This window comes from Callospermophilus lateralis, chromosome 18 (assembly GCF_048772815.1).
Source record: "Callospermophilus lateralis isolate mCalLat2 chromosome 18, mCalLat2.hap1, whole genome shotgun sequence".
NCBI lineage: Eukaryota > Metazoa > Chordata > Mammalia > Rodentia > Sciuridae > Callospermophilus > Callospermophilus lateralis.
In genome coordinates this window covers 55,979,076-56,005,250 of record NC_135322.1, presented here as the reverse complement: position 1 = coordinate 56,005,250, position 26,175 = coordinate 55,979,076, and the positions used below count along the sequence as shown (strand labels likewise).

Here is a 26,175-nt window from a genome sequence, read left to right as displayed (position 1 = left end):
CTTGCCTAGCATGTGTGAGGAGCTAGGTTTGATCTCCACCGTCAAAAAACAAACAAAAAATCCAGTTTTGGGGCTGGGATTATGACTCAGTGATAGAGAGCTCGCCTAGCACGAACGAGACCCGGGTTTGATCCTCAGCACCACATAAAAATAAAGGCATTGTGTTGTGTCCATTTACACCTAAAAAATAAATTAAAAAATTTTTTTAAATCCAGTTTTGGTGACATTGATTTTTTTTCCTTATACTGTTTTTCTACTTTCTCCTCTGGCACCCTGTCCCACAGGTTTCAAATGCATTTTTTACTCACTATCTTTGACAACTATAAATAAGTGTTTTCCACAATGGAAATGAAAGTCTGTGCAGTATATTTTCATGACTGGGGAATGGATTTTCTCAAGTCATCTTCAATAGGCTAAAAACTTAAGAAAAAAATAAAACTGAATGTTAGAATTCAGTTCTTTATATGAAGTCCCTTATGAAAACAACAGGATGGCTATAAACCCAAAAGGAGGGGCGAGGTGAGATTTAAAAAGAAGAAAAAGTAAAAGGAATTAAGATGACTCACTGCTTCTGATTTCTCCCAGGTCTTCGCTCTCTGGCTTTCCTCCTTCCCAGGAAGCTTGCAGCTTTTCAGCCACTTATTCAGCATTATCACTTTTGCTGAAAAATGCTGGGGAAAAAGCGATCTCTTCCGTCGCGTTCCTGCATTCTTCAGACTGTTTTGAATGTTGTGCATGACCAGCGTTTAGGAAGCCGATGGCCAGCAGTCCCTGCTTGGGGTCCTCTTCACCAAAGTCAGCACAGGGGTTCCAAACCCAGGCAGGGTCGTTGCCGGGTTTGCCTTCAGCCCAGCCTCGGTGGGATACAGTGGCTGGGGTGTATCTTCAGGGTCTTGTCCCTCCTCAGGAGAAGGCAGATGGTCCTTTTCTCATGCTCAACATCGAGGGCGCCTGGTTCCTTCCTCCTGGAAGATCATTCTCTGAAGCAAATCAAAGTAGCTTTGCTTGCATCTTAAAAAGTTCCTCTTCATCTTCTTCCAACATTTTAATTCCTTGTTCAGGGAGTAAATCTACAGGCTCAAACCAGAGGTCATGGGTGGACTCATCTGCGTTCCCTGTAGAGGTATCATGGTCCTCACACAGTGTCTACCAGACTCAAACAGGAAAAGAAAAAATAAGCCCTTTGCTGTTCTTTGGTTTCACAATACTATAGCTTGCTGGGGCCACACACCAGCAGTCAATAAGGCCACCCCCACCCTGGGTTGTCATGTCCATGACCTGTCCCCCTAGCTAGAACATGAGCTTCCACCAAGGAGGCCCTCTTTTTCTACTATTTTCTATTTCATTGCTTTCTTTTCTGATGCACATCCCCACCCCCACCCCCCGGCCCCACCTCTCTCTCTGGCAATGCTGGGGATCAAAACCAGGCTCACACATGCTAGACAAGCGCTCTACCACTGAGCTACAATCCCAGCCCCTTTCTCTGGTTTGTTTTTGCTTGATTCTTTTTTGTTGTTGTTGTTGTTGTGTGGAAAAATTAAAGTCAAACAGATAAAGACAGACTGAGGAGTCCCAAAATACTAGGCCCAGAGGACATGGGAGCCCAAGCTTCAGTCCCATCTAACTCTAAATAAATCAACTTCTGACCCTGTGGAACTGTGTGTCCTTTTCTCCAGCATCCACTAAAACCCTACTAGGCCAAAACTTGCTACATTCTGCAGTTTATATGCTGAAAACTGGTTTTCATTAGAGCAGAATATTCAGGTCCATAGAGGGCCACCAAGGTCATTTCACCCTAGCGTCTTTCCTTTCCCAAGAATGTCTTTAGCCTTGTTCTTTCCTCTCACCTCTCAAAGCACTCAACCCAGCAACGTGACACATGACTACAACTCCAGCTTGTCTGGAGACTGAGGCAGGAGTAAGTTTGCAGCCAACCTGGCCAACTTAGGGAGACCCTGACTCAAAAAACAAAAAATCACATTAAAAAAAAACTAGTAGTGTTGGAGTGCTACTCTTGTCTTTAAGTTACTATCAAGATAGATGAGTAAATAACTTGTAGCAGATTACCGTAGAAAACACCACTACTGGGGCTGAAGTTGTGGCTTGGAGCATGCGAGAGGCACTGGATTCGATCCTCAGCACCACATGAAAATAGAATGAAGATATTGTGTCCACCTATAACTAAAAAATAAATATTTTTTTACAAAACCCAATATCCAGACCTTAGGAGTGTTATGCTCAAATTCGGGACCCCAAAAAGACCACCAGAGACCAAGATCGATGTAAGCAGCAAAGAGGTGTTTATTGCGAGCTATCTCAGTCCTCCCCGCACACACAGCAACTGGTGACACTGAGAGGCCCCTGAGCACAGGGTTTGCAGCAGTTTTATACACTCTTTGGGGAAGGCAGGGACTTTACATACATAATAGCATCTCTTAGCAAATCATCACACCGCGGGAAAATCAAATAACAACTCTATAACACGATTAGCACACTCACTGGCAGGAACAAGTTGGGTAGGGGTGATTGGTTACTACAAGAGGGGGATTCATTTGAACTGATTGTTTAAGCCAAAAGGGGTGTTCATGCTGAACTACATGGTTTCCCAACACTATAAACTACTGGGAGAGTCATCTGGCATCCCAGGTATTTCCCTGTCTCTTGCTGATTGGTGGCTGCTAGGGGATTGCTATGGGTCCCCACCTAGCCTGACTGAATCAGGGACACCTTGCACAGCAGATCTCTCCTGTTATTTGTAGATAAACAATTTAGCAGGGTGGGAATGTGCTGAGGAGTGCTCTGTGGGTCTTTCCAAGGACAAAGGTCATGTCCCTTTCTTGGACAGGCTTTGCTCTGGTTTTTCAAGAGTAAGCCAATAGAAACAAAAGGAGCTAATTTGGGAAAATTCATCAAGAAAGAAGGGCTAATGGGACTAACTCTGGACAGAGTCCACTGAAGTCAGAGTAAAGCTAGGAGTTATGGCTACATGTCTTCAAAAGAAAATTTCTTTAGTAAGGCAGAACACTGAGGGAACTTGTGACAGATGGAGTACCCCTATTGACATAGGATTGACTTGTAGATGAAGTCCCCCTGAATAGGATGGCCATCAAGACAATCCTGGAGAGGATGAGCTAGAGTCAAAAACTCCACAGGCAGCATGAAGGAGAAGTTGAACATCTGGCAGAGTGCTGAAGATGGCCGCATGTGGTGGTGCACGCCTGTAATCCCAGCAGTTTGGGAGGCTGAGACAGGAGGATTGTGAGTTCAAAGCCAGCCTCAGCAAAAGCGAGGTGCTAAGCAACTGAGTGAGACCCTGTCTCTAAATAAAATACAAAATAGGGCTGGGGATGTGGCTCAGTGATCATGTGCCCCTGAGTACCCCCAAAAAAGTGCAGAAGATGAACCCCAGGTCTCAAGGCAAACATCCAACAGTAGCAAACTTAGAAGCAGTATTGTTTCCTTTGTCCTCTGCTCTGAGAAGACCCACTCTCTGGAGAGCGCTCTTTGCTTGAACCGTACTTTACTTTCACTTGCAATGAAGTTCTCTTGCATGATTTTGGTGTCTGACTTTAAATTTTCTTTCATCAGAACACAAAACTGAGTTATGGAGCTTCTCCTTTGATGTAGAATATTGCTGGGTTCCATCCCCAGTACCACACACACCAAAAAAAAAAAAAAATTAAATTAAAAAATATCCAATACCTTTCTTACAAGGATGCTTGCAGCCCCTTCTCATCAATCCAAATTTTTATTTTTTTCCATATTAGGGATTGAACCTAGGGGTACTTAACCACTGAGCTACACCCCCAGCCCTTTTTATGTTCTATTTTGAGACAGAGTCTCTCTAAGTTGCTTAGGGCCTCACTGAGTTGCTGAGGCTGGCATTGAACTTGTGATCCTTCTGCCTCAGCCTCCAGAATCGCTGGGATTATGGGTGTGTGCCACCATACCCAGCCTCAGTTTCTTTTAAGGGCTGACATGTAGAAATTGTGGTAATTTGAGACTTTTCTTCTTTTTTGATGTTAGCATCTATAAAATTTGTGTTGAGTCTTAATTTTTTTTTTTTTTTTTTTGGTACTAAGGATTGAGCTCCTGCAGTCTGAAAACTGACCCCGTGCCTCTTGCCACACATCATATGTGTATGTATATATAACCGTATGTATGTATACACACACAGTAAAAATTGTTTAAAAAAATAAAAAAATAAACTAGGGGCTGCGGTTGTGGCTCAAGTGGTAGAGCGCTCACCTAGCACATGTGAGGCACTGGGTTCAAACCTCAGGACCACATTAAAAAATAATAATAATAAAATGAAGATGTTGTAGCCACTTAAAACTAAAAAATAAATATAAAAATAAATAAATAAATAAATAACTTAGCTGGGCATGGTGGTGCATGCCTATAATCGGGAAACTGAAGCAAGAGGATCTCAGGTTCAAGGCCAGCCTCAACAATTTAGCAAGACCCTGTATCAAAATAAAAATAAAAAGGACTGGGAATGTTGCTCAGTGGTAAAGCAGACCCAATCTTCAAGCTCTATATAAAAATAGAAAAAATATTTTCTATTTTTCAAATAGAAAAACAAAAGAAAACCAGTCTTGAATGCTTAGGGAATGCAAGATAGGATTTTAAAAGGTAGGCTCCAAAAAGAAATTAAAAGGTCACAAATAGGAATGTGATTAAGGGAAGCACCTGATTATTTTTAAGTCAGTGTCCCCATTGTTTATAATTAGGACTGATAAAGTAGCTGGATGGGAGCCCTAACCCAGTGTGTGAGGCTCTGGGTTTAGTTTCCAGTACCAGAAGAAGAAAAAAGTAAATTGAGTCCCAAAGTATTCATCAGTCGGCTACAAGTGTTCATCTCCTTGTCACTTGAAAAGACCCTGGTCTAGAATTTTACATGGCTTCCAAAGGTAAGTGTCTTTGGAGAACTCAATGTGTTGTGATAAAACAGAGACAAAGGAAAAGAGAAAGTCAAATGAAAGAGAGGAAAGACAGCTAAGAAATCTCAGAGAGCCAACATCTATATTTCTAAACACTTCACAAAAATAAAATAATGAAGTTGAAAAAATATCTACGAGTAGGAGAAAACAATTCTGTCACTATTAAGGTTTATTAAGGTTTGTTGAGGCTTTTTGTTTTGAGACAGTTTCACTGTGTTGCTCCAGCTGGTCTCCAACTCATGAACTTGAGTGATCCTCCTGTCTCAGCCTCCCCAATAGCTGAGACTACACCACACTTGGCTGGGTTTTGCATGGATTTTTATGGGTTTTTGTGTGTGTTGTTTATACTGGAGATTGAACTCAGTGTCTAACACATGCTAAACAAGTGCTCTAGACTGAACTATGACCCCAGTTCTGTGCATGAAACCTGCTCCATTCACCCCAACCTATCTATGGTTCCAATAATTTGATTTTTTTTTTTTTTTGTACCAGAGATTGAACCCAGGACTGCCTAACCACCGAGCCACATGCCACATCTTCAGCCCTTTTTATTTATGTATTTATTTGGGTACTGTGGATTGAACTCAGGGGCACTCGATCACTGAGCCACATCCCCAGCCCTATTTTTGTATTTTATTTAGAGAAGGGTCTCACTGGGTTGCTTAGTGCCTTGTCATTACTGAGGCTGGCTTTGAATTTGTGATACAAGCCTCTGGGATTGTCATCGCACTAGGCCAAGAAATAATAATTTTTGTGAGGCACTCTTACAGGCTTTCTGAAAATAGTAAATAATAAAAAGTAAGTAAGATAAGACAACGCACGTTCTTTGGAGTTTTCAATCTAGCGTGTTTGTAGGGCAGGAGAGGGGAAGACAGAATGTTATCATCAATGTATTTTTTTTTCCTTTTTTTTTTAGAGAGAGAGAGAAAGAGAGAGATATTTTTTTTAAATACTTATTTTTTAGTTTTCAGCAGACACAACATCTTTGTTTTGGATATGGTGCTGTGGATTGAACCCGGGCCGCACGCATGCCAGTCGAGCACGCTACCGCTTGAGCCACATCCCCAGCCCATCAATGTAAATTGTTTGGGCATGATGTGTGGGCACTAGCCATAATCCTAGCAACTTGGGAGGCTGAGCAGGAGGATCACAAATTTGAGGACAGCTTCAGCAGTTTAGCAAGATCCTGTCTCAAAAGTGCTGGGGATGTGGCTCAGTGGTAGAGTGGCCCTGGGTTCAATACTTAGGACCACAAATAAATAAATAATTTGATAATTTAGAGCATGACATGTTATGGGAATAGGAAATGAAAATAATACAGGTTAGTTAGGTAGAATTCCTGAAAAAGTGAGTTTTGAGCAAGGGCTGGGAGGGGAGGGAGTGAGCAACAGATATTGTGAAAGGAAAAAAAGACAAGAACCTGGTAGAAATACCTTGTGGAAGGTGCCCTGGGGTGTTCAAGTAAAGCAAGGAGGCCAGTATCACTGGAGAGTGCTAAATTAGTGGGCAATAATGGAAGAACTATGTCAGGAAAGTGAGGGAGATTACAGATTGAGTAAGAGTTAAAGCTTTAAAGATAAACCTTTTGAGCTGGGCATGGCAACATATGCCTGTAATCCCAGCTATTGAGAGAGAAAGACCATTTGAGCTGGGAAGTTAGGGTCTACTTGGGCAACACAGTGAGACATTGTCTTGCCAGGCATCTATAATCCTAGCTACACAGGGGGCTGAAGCAGGAGACTCACAAGTTCAAAGTCAGCCTCAGCAATTTAGTGAGGCCCTAAACAACTTATCAAGACCTTGTCTAAAAACAAAAGATAAAAAGGGCTGGGGATGTAGCCCAATGGGTTCAATCTATGGAACCAAAAAATAAATAAATAAAATTAGAAAAAAATCTTATAGAATAAGAATATAAAAAAGAGGTTTGTGTGTTCTCAGCTAAGTGTTATTACAAAGGGTCAAAAATTTTTAAAAAAGTTTGCAAGTTAAGAATATTCTAATAAGTTAGGGTTAATTTATCATTGAAGAAATAATTTTTTATAAATGCAGTGTAGCCTAAGAGTACAGTGTTAGTCTGCAATAGTGCACAATCATGTCCTGGACCTTCAGATCCAGTCACCACTCACTCACTGACTTACCCAGAGCAACTTACAGTCCTGCAAGCTCCATTCATGTTTGGCACACTTATTTATTTTTTATGCTATATTTTTTTTACTGTACCTTTTCCATGTTTAGATATGTTTATACATAATTACCATTGTGTTACAACTGCCTTTAGTATTCAGTACAATAACATGCTACACAGGTTTGTTGCTCAGTAAAAGGATATGTCATAGACTAGGTATGTGATAGGTTATACATCTAAGTTTGTGTGAGTGCACTCTACGGTGTTATGGTTTGGATGTGAGGTGTTCCCCAAAGACTCATGAATGAGACAATGCAAGAAGGTTCAGAAGAGAAATGATTAGGTTATGAGTGCCTTAATCCAATTGGTGGATTAATCCTTTGATGGGATTAAGTGAGTGGTGACTGAAGGCAGTAGGATGTGGCTGGAGGAGGTGGGTCACTGGGGGCATGCCTTTGGGTATATGTTTTGTATCCAGCAAGTGGAGTTTCTCTGCTTCCCGCTGATACACTCTTCCGCCATGATATTCTGCCTTACCTTAAGCTCCAAGGAATGGAGCCAGCTGTCTATGGACTGAGACTTCTGAACCATGAGTCCTTGAATAAACTTTTCCTTCCCTAAAATTGTTCTCGCCAGGTCTTTTAGTCCCAGCAGCGAAAAAGCTGACTAAAACAGGTGTTCATATGACAAAATCACCTAATGGTGTTTTTCTCAGAAGATATCCCTTTCATTAAGTGAAACATAATTAATTATAGTATAGTGATGGAGTTGTATTCTCCTACAGAGAGAATACCTCATTTTAAAGGTAAATTCTTTGAAACAAAAAATATATTAAGCTATGTAGATCATAGCCAAACTTGAGCCTCAATTACTCAATTCTGCTACTGTAGCTTGAAATAACCATAGACTATGAAAACAGTCATGAATGCCTATGACTGTTTTTAAAAAGCTTCATTTTTAAAAGCAGGCAACTGGTTGGGTACAGCCCATAATTTGTGAATCCCTGCTTCCATTTGTGATTGTAGTATTATGAATGACTATGAGGCTGGGCCTTGATTTTATTTGAGTGGGTTGTCAATGATGCTAACACCTAATACTGTTCTGAAGTCTTTCTTTGATCTGATTTTTTTTTTTTTTTTTTTGTATCAGGGATTAAACCCAGGGGCAATTAACCACTGAGCCACATCCCCAGACTTTTACTTATTTATTTTTTTATTGGTTGTTCAAAACTTTTTTTTTCAGACTTTTAATATTTTACCTAAAGACATGGTCTTGCTGAGTTGCCTTGGGCCTCACTAAATTGCTGAGGTTGACTTTGAACTCATGACCCTCCTGCCTCAACCTTAGAAATTATACGCATGCACCACCACACCTGGCTAGTCCGATTGTCATCAGTATTCTCTAAAACTTTTCTTCCTGCTTATGCTTTTATCATGTTTCCCAGATGAAAAGGATGATGTTAACAACAACAACGGATCAAAGAAAAGTGTAAAAACAAAACACCGAAATCAATTTACTCAGGAAGATGTACAAGAGCTTTACAAAATATTTATGTGGACTCCTTATCCTGATTTTACAATAAGAACTGGCCATAAAACTCCATTGTCCAGTGCATGTAATTAATGTAAGTTCAAGACCTCAAATGCATATTTCCTAGAAAGTTAAACACAATAGAATGTTAAATTCAATAAGTCTAGATAGAGGCAGGAGCTAGGGGTTGAATAGAAAGGCATAGAGTTCAGAAATAGGAGTTATCAGGCTGGGGTTGTGGCTCAGCGTAGAGCACGGTGCAAGACCTTGGGTTCGATCCTCAGCACAACATAAAAATAAATAAATAAATAAATTGTATCCAACTACAACTAAAAAAAAAATAATATGAGAGATCAATAAAAATACATATATACTATGTGGAAAATGTAAATAATTGTGAAGCAATATAGTAGTATTTCATCACATATGAAAAAAATAGTCATATTTTGATATGGGTATGAAAATACAATGGATATATATTGTGAAAACTAGATTGAGTGCAGTTGATGCTGCAATAATACAACTTTAGTGGTAGTGATGGTGGTTTGGTCAGCATGCTGGCTTTGCAGGTTTATAGGATTGAGATACTGAGTACATTTTAGAGGTAGAGCTGAAATAGCTGACTGCCATATTGGACATAGTGGTGAAAGATAAGGTACAGTTAAAGACAACTTCAGATGAGTTGCCTTTTACTAAGGAGGGGAACTAGAGAAAAGCAGGTATGTGTGTGTCAGAAAAATCACTATCACACTTTGGACACATGAAGTTTTATGTGCTAGATAAATATTCCAGTGGAACTCTAAAGTTTTCAGCTAGATATGTAAGTCTGCAGTTCAGGGGAGGGTACTTAACTAGAGAAATAAATTCGAGAATTGGCTATGTATTGATAGAACCCCTGGTACATGCCATATGCCCTCACAGAGTGGTAAGTACTTTCTAGCTATTTGCTGTATGAGCCAACATTTTTTGGAAATTTTTCTGATTATCTCATCAGTTTAGAAAATGTTATTAATTACTTTAAAAATTGACCATTCTGTTGTAGTTTATAAACAGATTTCTAAAGATATCCCTTGTTCTTCGCCCTGGAATATTGCCTAGATCACTGGGTTTATTGGTTGCTTAAAAGTTGGAAGAAACTACCCATTAATATAAATTAGAAGGGGATTAAAGTTCAGGTTTGGAAGAAAAAACTATATAGACAATTATTATTATGATAACTTTGTTGCTGAATTCTAAAAACTATAAAACAACAACAAAAAACCATTTCTGGGCTGGAGTTGTGGCTCAGTGATAGAGTGCTTACCTAGTACACGTGAGGCATTGGGTTGGATCCTCAGCACCACATAAAAATAAATAAATAAAATAAAGGTATTGTGTCCATCTACAACTAAAAATATGAAAAAAACCCCCACATTTCTGGGGGCTGGGGTTGTGGCTCAGAGGTAGAGCACTCACCTAGCACGTGCAAGGCCCTGGATTCGATCCTCAGCCCACATAAAAATAAATAAATAAAAGTATTGTGTTCAACTACAACTTAAAAAAAAATATTTAAAAAAATGCTAATGATCAATGACTTCTCAAGGAATTAGAAAAACATGACTACAGAAGAAATCGAAACAGTGATCAATGTAAATACAGTTTTATATTTTAGAATTTATGACTAGTGGATTTCTTAATGTCAATAGTGGAATAGTGGGTTGTCAGGGGTTTCAGGGGTTTTAGCACCCCCCCCCCCCCCCCCCGTCTCCACCGCTGTCCACGAGGGCACAAGAGTCCTGGACCTATCCTGGAGGTGGTCTGCCTCCTCTATCACCACCCACAGCACCGCCTCCTGGCTAATCACCAGGAACCATCCCTGCCACATGTGCGGCCCCAAGACCGGAAAGCGGGCAGCCATGCCCTATAATGGTTTTTTTTTTTTTTTTTAATTTAGTTATAGATGGACACAATACACAGTATCTTTATTTATTTATTTTCATGTGATGCTGAGGATCAAACCCAGTGCCTCACTCGTGCATGGCAAGTGTTCCACCAATGAGCTACAACCCCAGCCCTCAGAGTGGCTTTTAACCATTTTCCATGGCTGTCAAAGGGCAGTCTCATAAGAGTAAGTTCATGGAGACTAGCAGTTAAATTGTACTGGATTGGATGGGGGTTGCATGTGCTTATAGAAGGTACCCCAAGGTGTGATCAGGAAGCAAGCCTGAGGGGCACGGAAGGGTGCAGGAGGCCTAAAGATGGAAGAAGGGAACGCTTGTTTTTTGGTTGGATTCTTGAAATCTGCATCTCCCACCATCCCCTGGCTCTGTAATTTCTGACAAATTAGTGACTCTTGTATCTCAGCTTTCTCTAAAATATATTTAATTCTCTGTTGTGGTGTGGTTGTGAGGAGAAAATAAGAGTGCGTCTGCAGGTGCCTGATTCATTGTGAAATTTTATTAAAAAAAATAAAAAATCAAAGATCTTTGTAGCTTCACTGCAATGATTAGCCCAAAGCAATTCTGAATTTGGTGGCCCAGGAGATGGAAATATAAAATCAGAGGTTAATGGAGGTAGATTATCCAACTGACTATCCTATTGTCTCAACTGTAAATCATCCTTTTATAGTCTGGGTACAAGAAAAGCATTCTATTCATCTCTCCCTTCCTCAAAACCCTGAAAATTTGGAAAGCATTTTACTATCCTCTTTAGGGAGCAGAAAAATCAGGATTAGATAAGCAGAATGAAGTGATTAAGGTCATACAGTAAATATGTGGCAATGATTCAAATAATTCCTTACTTGTGGCCCTTGAACCTTAGGCATGTAAGAATTATAAGCATATGAGAAACATGTGTGGAGTGTCAGAAAGTACATCATTATTTCACTCAGGTAGGGCAGGGTTTAGGGACAAAAGCATGCACAAGTGGGACAGTTGGAGGGCTCCTCTGCAGAGTGTACAGACTGGGTCAATTTGTGAACAAGGGAGAGAAGACTGCAAAAGGGTAACAAAGAGTTTGAAGAGACTCTGGATGGCCTTGGTTTGCATGTAAACTATAGGGTCACTTCTCCGGTGCAGGTGCAGGTTGTTTTGATTCTAGGAATGCTCAGTGCATGACCTGTGTAATCACACATGTAGCCTCAGGAAAGACATCTTACTCAAAAGTCAGAATGCAAGTCCAAGACTCTGCTCGGAAGAGTCTTAAACAGAAAATTCTCCTACATTGAGGAAATACATTGAAGAACATAATCAGATAAGTAGATTTGATTAAAACTACATTATCTTCTCCTTTTAGAAATGGTTTCAGAATAACAGAGCCTGACTTCCACCTGAAGACAGGCAAAGAATATTTGCTATGTGGAAACAACAAAATCACCAAATCCAAACTCATCCACTTTTAAGCAACCAGGCTATGGCTCCCAGCTATACCACCGAGCACAGTTTCTTTTATGCCCAGACAGCTCAGATAGGCATCACTGTTGGCTCAACTTTGGATAAACAAGAGGTTCACACTCAAAATATGTGCTCAGATTGTTCCTCTCTGTGGACACAAGGACTTCCCATTCCAAAGTTGTGCTCCAGTTGCTCTTCTTAGGAGACACAAGAGAATCCCCATTAAGTAGGCTCCAGTTGCTGCTCCCTTTTGGATCAAGGACTTCTCGGTCAACAACTATGTTCCAGATGCTTTTCTCTGAAGACACAAGGGCTTCCTTGTCAACAGGTGGTGCCAACACCTCCATGGTGGCAGGCACTGGAAAGCAACCAGGCTGTACTTTGGAGTATGGAGATGACACAGAAAGTGGGTCTTTTGACAGTTCTTTTCCAGGATGTAGCTGAGCAGTTGCCTACATCCTTCTGTGTCTTCTGTGCATGCTTTTGACAGGGATAGGACTGAGACCAAGGAAAACCAGCATGTAAGTTCCTCCCTTTTTCTTTCTTTCTTCTTTTTTTTTAATATTTATTTTTTAGTTGTAGTTGGATACAATATCTTTATTAATTTTTTTTATGAGGTGTTGGGGATCAAACCCAGGGCCTCACCTGTGCTAGGTGAGCGCTCTACCACTAAGCCACAACCCCAGCCCCAAGTTTCTCCCTTTTTCATAAGGCTGATATTGAGCATAATGAAGTGAGGCAGTAAGAAGAGGAGACCACTCTCATTATTCAATATCACAAGATCAGCAGCAGAAATGGCAGAAACCCACAAAATTACAATTATTACCTGCAACAGCATCAACAACCTGAGCTTCTGAAGAGCAGATGCTATTCCACCAACAGCTGCCAAGTGCCCTCCCCTCAGTTGCAGCTGCAGGGTCAGTTTCCTCAGACTCAAGGAAAGTCCTTGTTCTCTCAGCTGCAGCCAGATGGTTTGCAGCTCACCATTACCATCTCTAGGGCGATGTATGAAGCACAAGACTTTAGAGCAACCCAGAGCTCAAATGCAGCAGCTCTGGGATAAAGAGTCTACAAGATCTCACCTCACCAAGATCCAAGAAGTAGTGCCAAGTAGGTCAGCCTACAGTCACCCACATGGCAGGTCCAGGTCACGGCCAAGGCCTCTCCAGAAGTATCCACATAAAAAATAAAATAGAAATTTTTAAAAATCTGTCTTCAGGCGTAGACAAATTTCTTAAGTCATATGATTTGTCCATATTGAATCAGGAAGATATACACAATTTAAATAGACCAATATCAAATGATGAAATAGAAGATGCCATCAGAAGTTTATCAACCAAGAAAAGCCCAGGACTGGATGAATACACAGCCAAGTTCTACAAAACCTTTAAAGAAGAACTAATACCAATACTGTTCAATTTATTTCGGGAAATAGAAAAAGAGACAGCACTTCCAAACTCATTCTATGAGGCCAATATCACCCTGATCCCAATAACCAGCAAAGACACATCAAAGAATGTTGAGAGCCACAGCCGAAGGGGCCCCAGCAAACATCCAGCTGCCAGCAAACTTCCAGCTGCCAGCTGATGATTGGCTCACAGTGGCCCCAGCAAACTTCTAGCTGCCAACTGATTGGCTCCTCTGCGGTGATGCTCATTGGGCTGTTTCCCCGCCCTTTCAGACCACAGAGCTGCTCATTGGGGGACTTTTTATGGCTCTGCCCACGCGACCCAGCCAATCAGCCTCAAGAGCAGGGGGAGTGGGGGAGGTGGAGAGGATTGTGGCAAGCCGGTGGTGGCAGTTGGGCTCTGAGGGTTTTTCCTGAAGAGCTGTGTGGTGCGGTGTGTGTGTTCTAAAAATAAAGTTCGTTTCTTTTGACGAGTGGCTCCTGAATTGTGCCCAGCCAGATGAAAGAAAGAAAACTTCAGACCAATGTCTCTAATGAACATAGACGCAAAATTTCTCAATTTTATCTGGCAAATCGAATACAAAAACATATCAAAAAAATTACCACCACGATCAAGTAGGTTTCATCCCAGGGATGCAAGGTTGGTTCAACATATGGAAATCAATAAATGTAATTCATCACATCAATAGACTTAAAGACAAGAATCATATGATCCTCTCAATAGATGCAGAAAAAGCATTTGACAAAAATACAGCACCACTTTATGTTCAAAACACTAGAAAAACTAGATATAACAGGAACATATCTCAACATCATAAAGGCTATCTATACTAAGCCTCAGGCCAACATCATTCTAAATGGAGAAAAATTAAAGGCATTCCCTCTAAAAACTGGAACAAGACAGGGATGCCCTCTTTCACCACTTCTATTCAACACAGTTCTTGAAACACTGGCCAGAGCAATTAGATAGACAAAAGAAATTAAAGGGATATGTATAGAAAAGAAAGCCCTATATAGATTTAGTGTAATTCTGATCAAAATCCCAATGGCATTCCTCATAGAAATAGAAAAAGTAATCATGAAATTCATCTGGAAAAATAAGAGACCCAGAATAGCTAAAGCAATCCTTAGCAGGAAGAGTGAAGCAGGTGGCATCGCTATATCAGACCTTAAACTATACTATAGAGCAACAGTAATAAAAATAGCATGGGATTGGCACCAAAACAGACTGGTAGACCAATGGTACAAAATAGAGGACACAGAGACTAACCCACAAAATTACAATTATATTACACAAAGGTGCCAAAAACATGCACTGGAGAAAAGATAGCATCTTCAACAAATGGTGCTGGGAAAACTGGAAATCCATATGCAACAAAATAAAATTAAACCCCTATCTCTCACCATGCACAAAACTCAACTCCAAATGGATCAAGGACCTAGGAATTAAACCAGAGACTCTGCATCTAATAGAAGAAAAAGTAGGCCCTAATCTTCATAATGTGGGATTAGGCCCCAACTTCCTTAGTAAGATTCCTATAGCACAAGAATTAAAACCAAGAATCAATAAATGAAATGGAATCAAACTAAAAAGTTTCTTCTTGGCAAAAGGAACAAGCTGTGAGGTGAAGAGAGAGCCTACATCCTGGGAGCCAATTTTCACTCCTCACACATCAAATAGAGCCCTCACCTCTAGGGTATATAAAGAACTCAAAAAGCTAAGCACCAAAAAAACAAATAACCCAATCAACAAATGGGCCAAGGACCTCAACAGACACTTCTCAGAAGAGGATATACAATCAATCAACAACTTATGAAAAAATGCTCATCATCTCTAGCAATTAGAGAAATGCAAATCAAAACTAAGATACCATGTCACTCCAGTCAGAATGGCAGCTATTATGAATACAAACAATAATAAGTGTTGGCGAGAATGTGGGGAAAAAGGCACACCCATACATTGCTGGTGGGACTACAAATGGTGCAACCAATATGGAAAGCAGTATGGAGATTCCTTGGAAATCTGGGAATGGAACCACCATTTGACCCAGCTATCCCTCTCCTCGGACTATACCCAAAGGACTTAAAAAGAGCATACTACAGGGTCACAGGCACATCAATGTTTACAGCAGCACAATTCACAATAGCTAAACAGTGGAACCAACCTAGATGCCCTTCAGTGAATGAATGGATAAAAAAACATGGCATATATGCACAATGGAATTTTACTCAGCAATAAAAGAGAATAAAAACATGGCATTTGCAGGAAAATGGATGTCGTTGGAGAATATAATGCCAAGTGAAGTTAGCCAATCCCAAAAAAACAAATGCCGAATGTTTTCTCTGATACAAGGAGGCTGACTCAGTGGAGTAGGGAGGGGGAGCATGGGAGGAATAGATGAATTCTAGATAGGGAAGAGGGGTGGGAGGGAAATGAAGGGGGCAAGGGGTTAGCAAGGATGGTGGAATGTGATAGACATCATTATCCAAAGTACATATATGAAGACACAAATTGGGTGTCAAGAGACTTTATATACAAATAGATATATGAAAAATTGTGGCATATACGTGTAATAAGAATTGTAATGCATTCCACTGTCATTTTTTTTAATCAATAAAGATAAATAAATAAATAATGAAAAACTATCTTCAAGGTTTTGTTTTCTTCAGATCGAGAAACAGCCTCCACATATGTTAAAGCCATATAGTTTCCAGTGGCCTAAAAAAGCAGCTCAAAGGTGGCAAGAGTTTTCTGAAAAGAATAGCAGGTGTAAAAATCTAAAACAATTTCCCCATCAAGGACTCTTTCATAGCAGGACAGACACAAAGTCCTGAGTTGGCTAACAGCTTAGTTGGCTAATAGCTCCAGTGGGGCAAAAAGTGGAGGCTGAGGTTGGGCAGTATCCAGTGAGAATGAGGGTTCTCCAAGCCTGCCCATCTGCTGCTTTTGTCCCAACCACATATCTCATGGTTTGGTTGGGGCTTCACAGAAAACACATAGCAAGTACAAATATATAACCTGAAAATAGCCAGGCGTGATGGTGCATACCTATAATCCCAGTAGCTTGAGAGGCTGAGGCAGGAGGATCGAGAGTTCAAAGCCAGCCTCTGCAAACGAGCAGCACTAAGCAACTCAATGAAATCCTGTCTCTAAATAAAATACAAAATAGGGCTGGGAATTTGGCTCAGTGGTTGAGTGCCCCTGAGTTCAATTCCCAGTACCAAAAAAAAACAAAACAGAACAACAACAACAACAACAAAAAAAAAACCCAAAATAGTTCATTGCCACATGTGCTCTAGGAATGAGGATATTTGGAGCAATTTTATGGTAATAATTTGAAAATCTAGATGTAATGAACATATTCTTAAGAAAAATATCAACTTTTTAGATCAGTTTTAAATCAAAGGCTGGCAGGAGACAGCTCAGTGATGTCAGAGCTTCAATACTGTCTGGAGTGTAGAGGCTAGAGCCACTGTAGGCAAGGGATGGAGCAAGTGCAGGTCCAGGCACAGACACACTCCAAGGAGTACTTCCAGCCAGGAACGTGCCAGGCTACTGTAGCTTAACATCAGGAATACCTTTTCTTTAACCCCTGGGTCCAGTTCAACTGCACCAGTGAGATCAAGAACTGAACGAGCTTATTTATTGATGACTTTCTGCATTAGGATGCTTCTGCAACAAAGTGCCTACTTCCCACCACAGGGTCTAGTAATCATGCTTTGTGGCTGGACACTTGGAATTCATACTTTTTTTTGGGGGGGGGGGGGTGGATATCAGGGATTGAACTCAGGGGCACTAGGTCACTGAGCTATATCCCCAGCCCTATTTTGTTATATTTTATTTATAAGAGACAGGGTCTCACTGAGTTGCTTAGCACCTCACTTTTGCTGAGGCTGGCTTTGAACTTGTAATCTTCCTGCCTCAGTCTCTGGAGCCGCTGGGATTACAGGAGTGTGCCATCACACATCAGCAGTTTGGTGACATAGTCCCAGCAGATCCGACATACAGGTCACTTTACTCTTGAGGTTCTAAAGGAACTGCTGGAACTGGGTATTGTCCCTCTGGGGGATTCCTAACTGGCTTCTCTCCCCTATGGCTCTCACCTTTTTTTTTTTTTTTTGCCATTTCTCATAGTCGTGATGCAGATCAATCTTTTCTTTGTTCCACCAGAAGCAGCAGCAACTTCTAATGGTCTATTAGTTCTAAAATGGAATTTATTGGTTCAAATCACCAATAGCCAAAATGTTAGTTCCTTTATGTTTTTTTTTTAATATTTATTTTTTATATCCCTTTATTTTATTTATTTCTATGTGGTGCTGAGGATCGAATCCAGGGCCTCGCATGTGCTAGGCAAGCGCTCTACACCGAGCCACAACCCCAGCCCCTCTTTTATGGTTTTTTGTAACTAAAAGGTTTCACGTATACAATCAAAGAAAACATTTTTTATGAGATCCAAATACAAAGTTATATTTATTTTCAATTATGAATTTATTTTCAACAAAGTAGAACCAATTTACTAATTTTTCAGTCTAACACAATCTTTAGCATAAAACTATGCTCAATAAATCAAAAAAACATTTCTATTAACAGAGTAAGTAGTTCTCTTTTTAAAATATTTTTTAGTTGTAGATGAACACAATACTTTTATTATTTTTTTCTTTTATGTGATGCTGAGAATTGAACTCAGTGCTTCACACATGCCAGGCAAGCACTCTATGACTAAGCAACAACCCCAGCTCTGAGTAAGTAGTTCTTGATATTCTAGGGTTTGTCTGTGTTTCAAACAAAACTGAGTGGAAGGTAAAGGAACACATACTAGAGATTTAACTGAGAAGGAGCATGGTCCCCAAATATCAAGTTAGCAAAGCAAATATGGGCTTTTCAAAGCAGGACAGAAATCAAACTCACTGTGAGGAGGGAATGATTTCCCTTTGGGAAAGTCCATGTTCAAAGTTGTGAAATTAAATCTTTCCATAGTCTAGATTTTTTTTTTAATTTTTTAAAATTTATTTTTTAGGGCTGGGGATAAATCTCAGTTGGTAGAGTGCTTGCCTTGCATGCAAAAGGCCCTGGGTTCAATCCCAAGCACCACACAAAATTTTTTTTTTAGTTGTAGATGAACACAATACATTTGTTTTATTTATTAATTTTATGTAGTGCTGAGGATTGAACCTAGTGTCTCAGACACACTAGGCAAGCGCTCTACCACTGAGCTACAACCCCAGCCCCCCATATTCTAGATTCTTGATTTGGAATCTATCATAATCCAGAGAAATTTCTGCCAAAGGATAAGAGGCTCTTCACTTGGGCTGCACGAAAGAAAATACCTGTATGCCTAATTTTCCTCCTTTAACTTTGTTGCTAGGCTCATCACCAATACAGCAGAGGTTTCATTCCAGCAAAGGATTACTACTACATAGACCAACCTCTCTGATTTAGATTTTCCTTGATACTTGCCAGGGATAGTTCTAAATAGATCCAATTTCTTTTGTTTTTATCTTCCTACACAACTCTGCTTGGCTACAAAATCAGGCCTCGCAGAACAGCAGCAGCATTGGTCAGAAGAGTCAATTTTATAGTAAGAACTCTCTGAAGTTCAATGATCACAACTTTTTTATAGACTTATCTGAAACACCTATTTTTTTTTCTCATTATACTGCCAATTATTTCTTTCGGAATTCAATCCTCCGAGCTACATTCTGAGCACCAAATTTTTTGACCAATGCATTTCTGGTATCTTCATCATCTTTTTGCAAATCCAAGTCATCCTGTCGGGACCAAATGGGGTATCCATCAGCTCTCTGACCAGCCTCTAAAAAGTAGGAAGTAGCCTCCAGCTCACCACTATTTTTTAGAAAGGCCTGTGTTACAGTTGAGAGATCCAAGTTAAACTTTTCCATTAACTGCCGAATGACCTTAATGGCAGCTCCCACCTCTGGTGTAGAGACCTTTTCTTCTTCTTCCTCCTCCTCAGGCTGTGTTTCTGAGTCTTCCTCCGGTGTAGGGGGATCATCATCACACATTGTTATATGGATTTCAAAATCAGGACTCTCATCCACCTACAGAGAATGAGTAAGACCAGTTCTGAATTACCAAATCTCAAACTCTTACAATACCTCTTCTCTCCCAACTACCATCCACTTTCTCCTACACTACAACCATACTGGATTCCCTTCAGTTCCTCTAATATGCCATGTTACTTCTTACATTTATTCACAATGTGAATATATGTATATGTTTATAATATGTGTGTATGTGAAAGTCTGGGGATGTGTGTGTGTGCACATATGTGCATATGTAAAACTGACTATGCTATTTCAACAGATTAGAAATTAAACTGAGATAACGCATAGTGACATACACCTATAATCCCAGCAACTCAGGAGGCTGAGCAGGAGGATTACAAGTTCAAAGCCAGTCTGTAAGTTAGCAATGCCCTAAGTAACTTAGTGAGACTTTGTCTCAAAAAAAAAAGCAATATTCCCTAAATTCCTCCATTCATCACCTATTCTACCACTCATCAGCTATCGAAACTTTAAATTATTGCTCTCTTTTAAAATGAATCAACGCTGGTTTTCCTTATGTTAATAAGTTAATGCATGACATCTTTTTCCTTGGACAAAATACAGAAATGATTTTCTGTCTTTTTTCTTTTTTTGTTATTGAGGATAAGAAGGGACACTTAGCCACTAAGCCATATTCCCAGCCCCTTTATTTTTTATTTTGAGACAGGGTCTCACTGAGTTGTTTAGGATCTTGCTAAGTTGCTGAGGCTGGTCTCAAACTTGAGATCCTCCTGCCTTAGTCTCCCAAGTCACTGAGATTACAGGCATATACCACTGTAGCCAGCTATGATTTGGATTTCTTAAAATATTATTTATCATCATTATGTTATGGTTCCTGCCTTTATCAACAACTATTATTAAATATGGGATTCCAACACATATTAGAAGGTAGACTGAAGAGTAAAATATCCCCCATTCTAAGAATACAAAAAAACTAAATTTGCCTGATTAAACCAATTACCAGGGCACACATCTTTAATCCCAGCTATTTAGGAAACTGAGGCAGGAGGATCACAAGTTCAAGGCTAATCTGTGCAACTGAGCAAAACTGTCTCAAGGAAACCTTTGGAATTACATTTATGCTCCTGAGAAATATAAAAAATACTTTTTTAAATGTGTTTTTTTTTCAGTTGTAAATGAACCACAATATCTTTATTTATTTTTATGACCATATAAAAATTCCTAAGGATTGAACCCAGTGCCTCACACATGCGAGGCATGCACTTTACCACTGAGCTACAGCCCCAGCCCCATAAAAAAAACATTTTTAAAAGACAAATCCAGGGCCTAGGGTTGTGGCTCAACAGTAGAGTGCTCACCTCACAAGTGCGAGACCCTGAGTTCGATCCTCAGCACCACATAAAAAAAATAAATAAGTGAAATAAAGGCTTTTAAACAAAGAAAAAAAAAAAAAAAAGACAAATCCACAGTTCTGACTTTAAAAACTTATGCTGAGATCAAAGTGGGATTTTTTTTTGGATGGGAGGTACTGAAGATCAAACACAGGGGCACTCGACCACTGAGCCACATCCCCAGACCTATTTTGTATTTTTTTTAGAGACAAGGTCTCACTGAGTTGCTTAGCACCTCATTTTTGCTGAGGCTGGCTTTTTTCGTTGTTTTTAACATTTTTTTAAAAAATATTTATTTATTTTTCTAGCTTTCAGCGGACACAACATCTTTGTTTATATGTGGTGCTGAGGATTGAACCTGGGCCGCACGCATGCCAGGTGAGCGCGCTACTGCTTGAGCCACATCCCCAGCCCAACATTTTTTTTTTTTTTTAGTTGTAGACGGGCACAATATCTTTATTTTTATTTATTTATTTATTTATTTATTTATTTCAAGGTTGTTTTTTTTTTTAAGAGAGAAAGAGAGAGAGAGAATTTTTGATATTTATTTTTTAGTTATTGGTGGACACAACATCTTTGTTTGTATGTGGTGCTGAGACTCGAACCCAGGGCCTCATGAGTTGGAGGCAAGCACTCTGCCACTGAGCTACAACCCCAGCCCCAAAGTGGGATGTTTTATATTGTTTAAAAATAACTCCCTATAGTGCTTAATTTCTCTTTTTCTCCACATCACCATATTCTAACAAAAAATAAAATTTTATGAAGCAAAGCCTAAATCAGTCCCACTTTCCCTTTTCTTTTATCTTGAATTTGTCTTTTACCTTCCTGGGCCTAAGGAGGATGGTAGAAGAGGTAATCAACTTCAAATTAGAAGGGGGGGGGGCGGGGGATGACAAATAAATCTATTTAACATACCACAACTTCCCCAAAATCCCGGGTGGCTTCTGCGAGCATCTTTTTGACTGCTTCTTCATTCCCCTTGATTTCTTCCTTCACATATTCTTCTTCTGGCAAGTCTGGAGTTCTCTTATTCTGTGGTTCTATCAAAGAAAATAACAACAAAGATTAACATTAGCCTTTTTTACATAAACCAAAAGTACAGTGCGTGCCATGTGAGCTTTGGGTCAGGAGTGAGCCTGTACTCCCTCTACTAGAAGATATCTGTTTTTTTTTAATTCAGAAAGGTTAAAAAAGCATAAGACATGCATGTCCAATAATCTCTATGCTTGTTTCCAAAACACTGAACTATTCCAATGATGGTAATATTCCTAGGCTCTGACATACAAAAATATTCTTCCAGGTTCATTTGTTTTGTATTTACAAATGCAAATCAACAAACCACTTCAAAAGTTGGGTTCTCTGAGGCCAATCTGGGCAACTTAGTGAATAAAATTTTAGTAGAGCTTGTAATGTAGTTTAGTAGCTCAGTGCTAGAATCCTGGACTAGCATGTGCGAGGCAAGGCTCTGGGTTCAATCCCCAGTACTACCACAAAACAAAAACAAAAGAACAAAACAGGTGGGGGGTTCTTTGAGTAGCAAATCTGAGACAGAGATTAACATTAAAGAGTTTACCAGGGAGTGCTCTTGGGAAAATACTTGAGGAAAAGAAGAAAAGCAGGAATGGGCAGGAAGAGTAGTTGAGTTGGAAAAGCATTTCAAGGAGGCTTTAGTCAAATCCAGAGGCAGGAAGGCCTTTCAGAGTTGACTGTGGTTGGGGTAAAAAACAGAGCCTTTATAATTCCACATAAGTCAGTCACTGGATACCTACGAGAGACTTTGGGAGAGGCAACTCTTCCAGCCACTGAAGACAGACCTGGGTGGTTTACCACAATCCATTACATATCATCTGTAAAAAGAAGGCCCTTCTAACTTTAAACATCCTCTTGTTTCCCTTTTACATTTTGTTCTTTGAGAATTTAACTCTGCTCCTGCTACACTTAACAAAAATTTATGCCAAGAAAATAGCAAAAGTATCTATTTGTGTACAATGAATCAAAAAAAAAGGGGGGGGGGAAATAAAATAGCAAAAGAGAGGTTTTTTTTTTGCAACAAAACTGTTCTGCATCCTGATTTTGGTGGTGTTTACACGATTTAAATGTGTTAAAACAAATATAACTAGAAAACAGTTCCTCAAAAAAATTAAACATAAAAATCATCATATGTCTAGCAACTGTATTTCTGGTTATATGCCTGAAAGAATTGAAAGCAGGGCCTCAGATACCCATGTTCATAGCAGCATTATTCACAACAGACAAACAATGGAAACAAATGTGGTACATAATATTATTCAACATAAAATCATTCAGTCTTAAAACAGAATGAAATTCTGCACTACAATATGAATGAATGTTGAAGATATTATGCTAAGAGTAATAAGCCAGATACAGAGTTTCAGTTTTGGAAAAAGATGGTAGTGATGGTTGCACATATGAATGTATTTAAGGCCACCAAACCAAAAACCTAAACCCTTAAAATGGAAAATTTATGTTACACATCTTTTATCATAATAACATTTTTAAATGCATATAATTATATATCCATTCCCCATTTTTTTCTTCTTTTTTTGGGGGGTAAGGGGGTATTGGGAATTTAACCCAGGGGTGCTTTACTACTGAGCCACATCCCCAACCATTTTTTGGGGGGGAGGGGGCAGGTACCAGGGATTGAACTCAGGAACATTTAGCTAGTAAGCCACATCCTCAGCCCTATTTTGTATTTTATTTAGAGACAGGATCTCACTGAGTTGTGTAGGGCCCCACTAAGTTGCTGAAACTGGCTTTGAACCCGCAATCATCCTGCCTCAGCCTCCCAAACCACTGAGATTATAGGCATGTATCACTGTGCCTGCCAGTAGTTTTTAAGTAATAAAATTTGTAAAATACTTCTTAGTCTCTTTGGTTTCTTGACTACCACCATGTTAATTTGGGGGTGGGTGGGTACTGGGGATTGATCAGGGGCCTTCAATCACTGAGCCACACTCCCTGTCCTATTTTGTATTTAGAGACAGGGTCTCTCTCAGTTGCTTAGCGCCTGGCCATTGCTGAGGCTGGCTTTGAACTCATGATCCTCCTGTTTCAGCCTTCTGAGCCTCTGGGATCACAGGCGAGCGCCACTGCGCCTGGCTAATATTAAAAGGTACATTCATCCATATTTTTTCTTAGTCATTTTAGGATTTTAATTTTTACATTTAAATATATGACCATCAAAACGTTATTTTTGATTATTTTTGGCAAGCTATTATGAACATGGACAAAAATAAACTGTTTAGTTTTATTTTAAAATAAGTTTATTTTTGTCCATGTTCCTAATAGCTTGCCAACAGTTCCAAAATCACTTCTTTAAAAGCCCTAACTTCATCTACTGGGATTCTTTCTCATTCCATTTCTGTCATACTGTTCTCTTTGTGGCTCTAAGAACACACCAGCTGCACTCCCATCTTAGTGCCTTTTCCTTTTGCTATTCCCTTTACCTGAAACACTCTTCCCCAGATAGTCTCCTGGGTTGCCTTGTAACTTCCTTTGATTTTTGCTCAACCATCCATTTATCAGTGGCTTTCTCTTATCACTATAGAAAATGACCTCCTCCCCATCTCTGATTTACTTTTTCTATATAGCACTTACCACTGCCCGGCTAGCATGTTAAGCTCCATGACCACAGGGACTTTTATTTATTGTTATATCCCAGCAGGACAACAGTGTCTGGCACTCAAACATCTGTTGAGTCAATGAATCTGAAATGTAACTTTTACCAAAAACAAAATTCCTACCAAGCCTGCTGAACAGGAGAAATAGATTTTTTTCCTCCTCGGACTTCAACTGTTAGATGGAACAACCACATAAGCAAAGAAATGGGGGACGGGGAAAGCATGCCTCTTTAAACAAAAGGGTCTGTCATTGAAGTTGCCAATACCAGTTATATGAAAAGTAAAACATCTTAATAGCTTTGGGATGTGTTTTACCATACCTGAATTCCAATTTGCAATTCAAGTGAGTTAAAAAAAAAAAATCACATAAGCAAGACCAGGAGGAGACCCTCCAACTAAGGAGAACCTTCTTATGTAAATACGTATTTAATAAAGCCAAAGCACGAAAGTAAACAGATCTGGCATGCCTTTAAAATTATTTATACTGAATCTGCCAGAACGTAGGAGGAATTTTTTTTTTTTTAAACGAGTCTTTTTAAATCTCTGAAAATTTCAAGAAGCCGGTTACCCTGTTGTCTCTGGGAAGGAATAGTGGGTAGGAGGGGTGAATTTGCAATTTTCCATTTTGAAACTTTGAATACAAAACATGTTAATAAACTGGACGTCCGCCGGCCGGGTGCAGTGGAGGATGCCGGAACCCCAGCTCCTTGGGAGGCTGAGGCAGGAGGTTGGAGCTTGAGGCCGACCCGGGCAGCACTACGAGACCCTGTCTCAAAACAAAACACCGAAAGCTAGTCGTTGGGAAGGTACATTAAAGCGAGAGAGCGAGGGAGAGCGTCCAGAGCGCGGGGCAATTCTACGGGATGGCAAGGAGGCGAGGCATGAGCCATGCCAGGCTGGACCTTGACAGCCCACCCCGCGCGGCCTCACCCCCGCTATCCGCAGCCTCCGGGTCCTGCTCGGCCTTGCGCTTGAGCTTCTGGGAGGAGGGGCTCACTGGGGCGTCCCCCAACAGGTACTTGTGCTCCTGGCCGCGCAGGTGCTTCAGGTAGCGGTCCTTGAGGGACTGCCACGAGTGCTGCGTGAGCGAGCTCTTCTCCATCGCCTTCCACAGGGCGTTGCCCGTGACCGAGCTGGGCGAGCGGGCGTTTTCCTTCACGTAGGTCAAGATAGCCACGTCGTCCGCGTCTGTGAAGGCGATCCGCCCCGTGAGCGGCGGCGGCGGCTCGGGCTCCGCGGCGCCCTCAGCGGAAGCCCCGGCCTTGGACTCCGGGGCCTGGTCGGCCGCTGCGCCGGGGCCCAGCCGGTAGGCCTCCAGCTCGAGCCTCTGGTTGCGCTCCACGCAGTCCAAGATGTACTGCGTGGAAATGAAGTCTCCCGAGGCCTCGGCCAGCGCCTCCCCGGGCTGGGCCAGCAGCACGGCCCCGGGCTCCTGCACCCGGCACACAGTGCCGCCGCCATGCAGGATCAGCGTCGACAGCCGGCGCTTGGCCGGGCTGGGCCGCACGTAGAATGACAAGGGGCTGCCGTCCTCCCTCACAAACAGAGTGGAGGAGTGGGTGGGCCCGTTGGGGTCCTTGCCCGATTCCATAGCTTCCGCCATGTCCCTTGCCTTGCACCACAAGAGCTGCCCGCCAACTAGCGCTTTAGCACACACCTCACAACAGAGGGGCCGCCCCCGCGAAACCCAACTCTGCGCCTGCGCAGGCCCCCAGCGTGCCAAGAGACCAGACCCC

At 40.8% G+C, this 26,175-nt stretch overlaps 1 protein-coding gene and 1 pseudogene across 1 annotated transcript; one reads left to right on the top strand and one right to left on the bottom strand.

The window, feature by feature from the left end:
• The first annotated feature begins 4,900 nt into the window (after positions 1-4,900).
• Positions 4,901-13,032, top strand: LOC143383251 (cytoplasmic polyadenylated homeobox-like protein 2; annotated as a pseudogene).
• Positions 13,033-17,786: 4,754 nt separating this feature from the next.
• Positions 17,787-26,166, bottom strand: Terf2ip (TERF2 interacting protein). Its single transcript, XM_076837890.2, has 3 exons — positions 25,370-26,166; positions 21,711-21,835; positions 17,787-19,437 (listed from the first exon to the last, which is right to left on the bottom strand). The coding sequence occupies exons 1-3, from the start codon at positions 26,040-26,042 to the stop codon at positions 19,042-19,044; spliced, it is 1,194 nt and encodes a 397-aa protein (XP_076694005.1). The 5' UTR covers positions 26,043-26,166; the 3' UTR covers positions 17,787-19,041.
• Between the last annotated feature and the right edge of the window lie 9 nt (positions 26,167-26,175).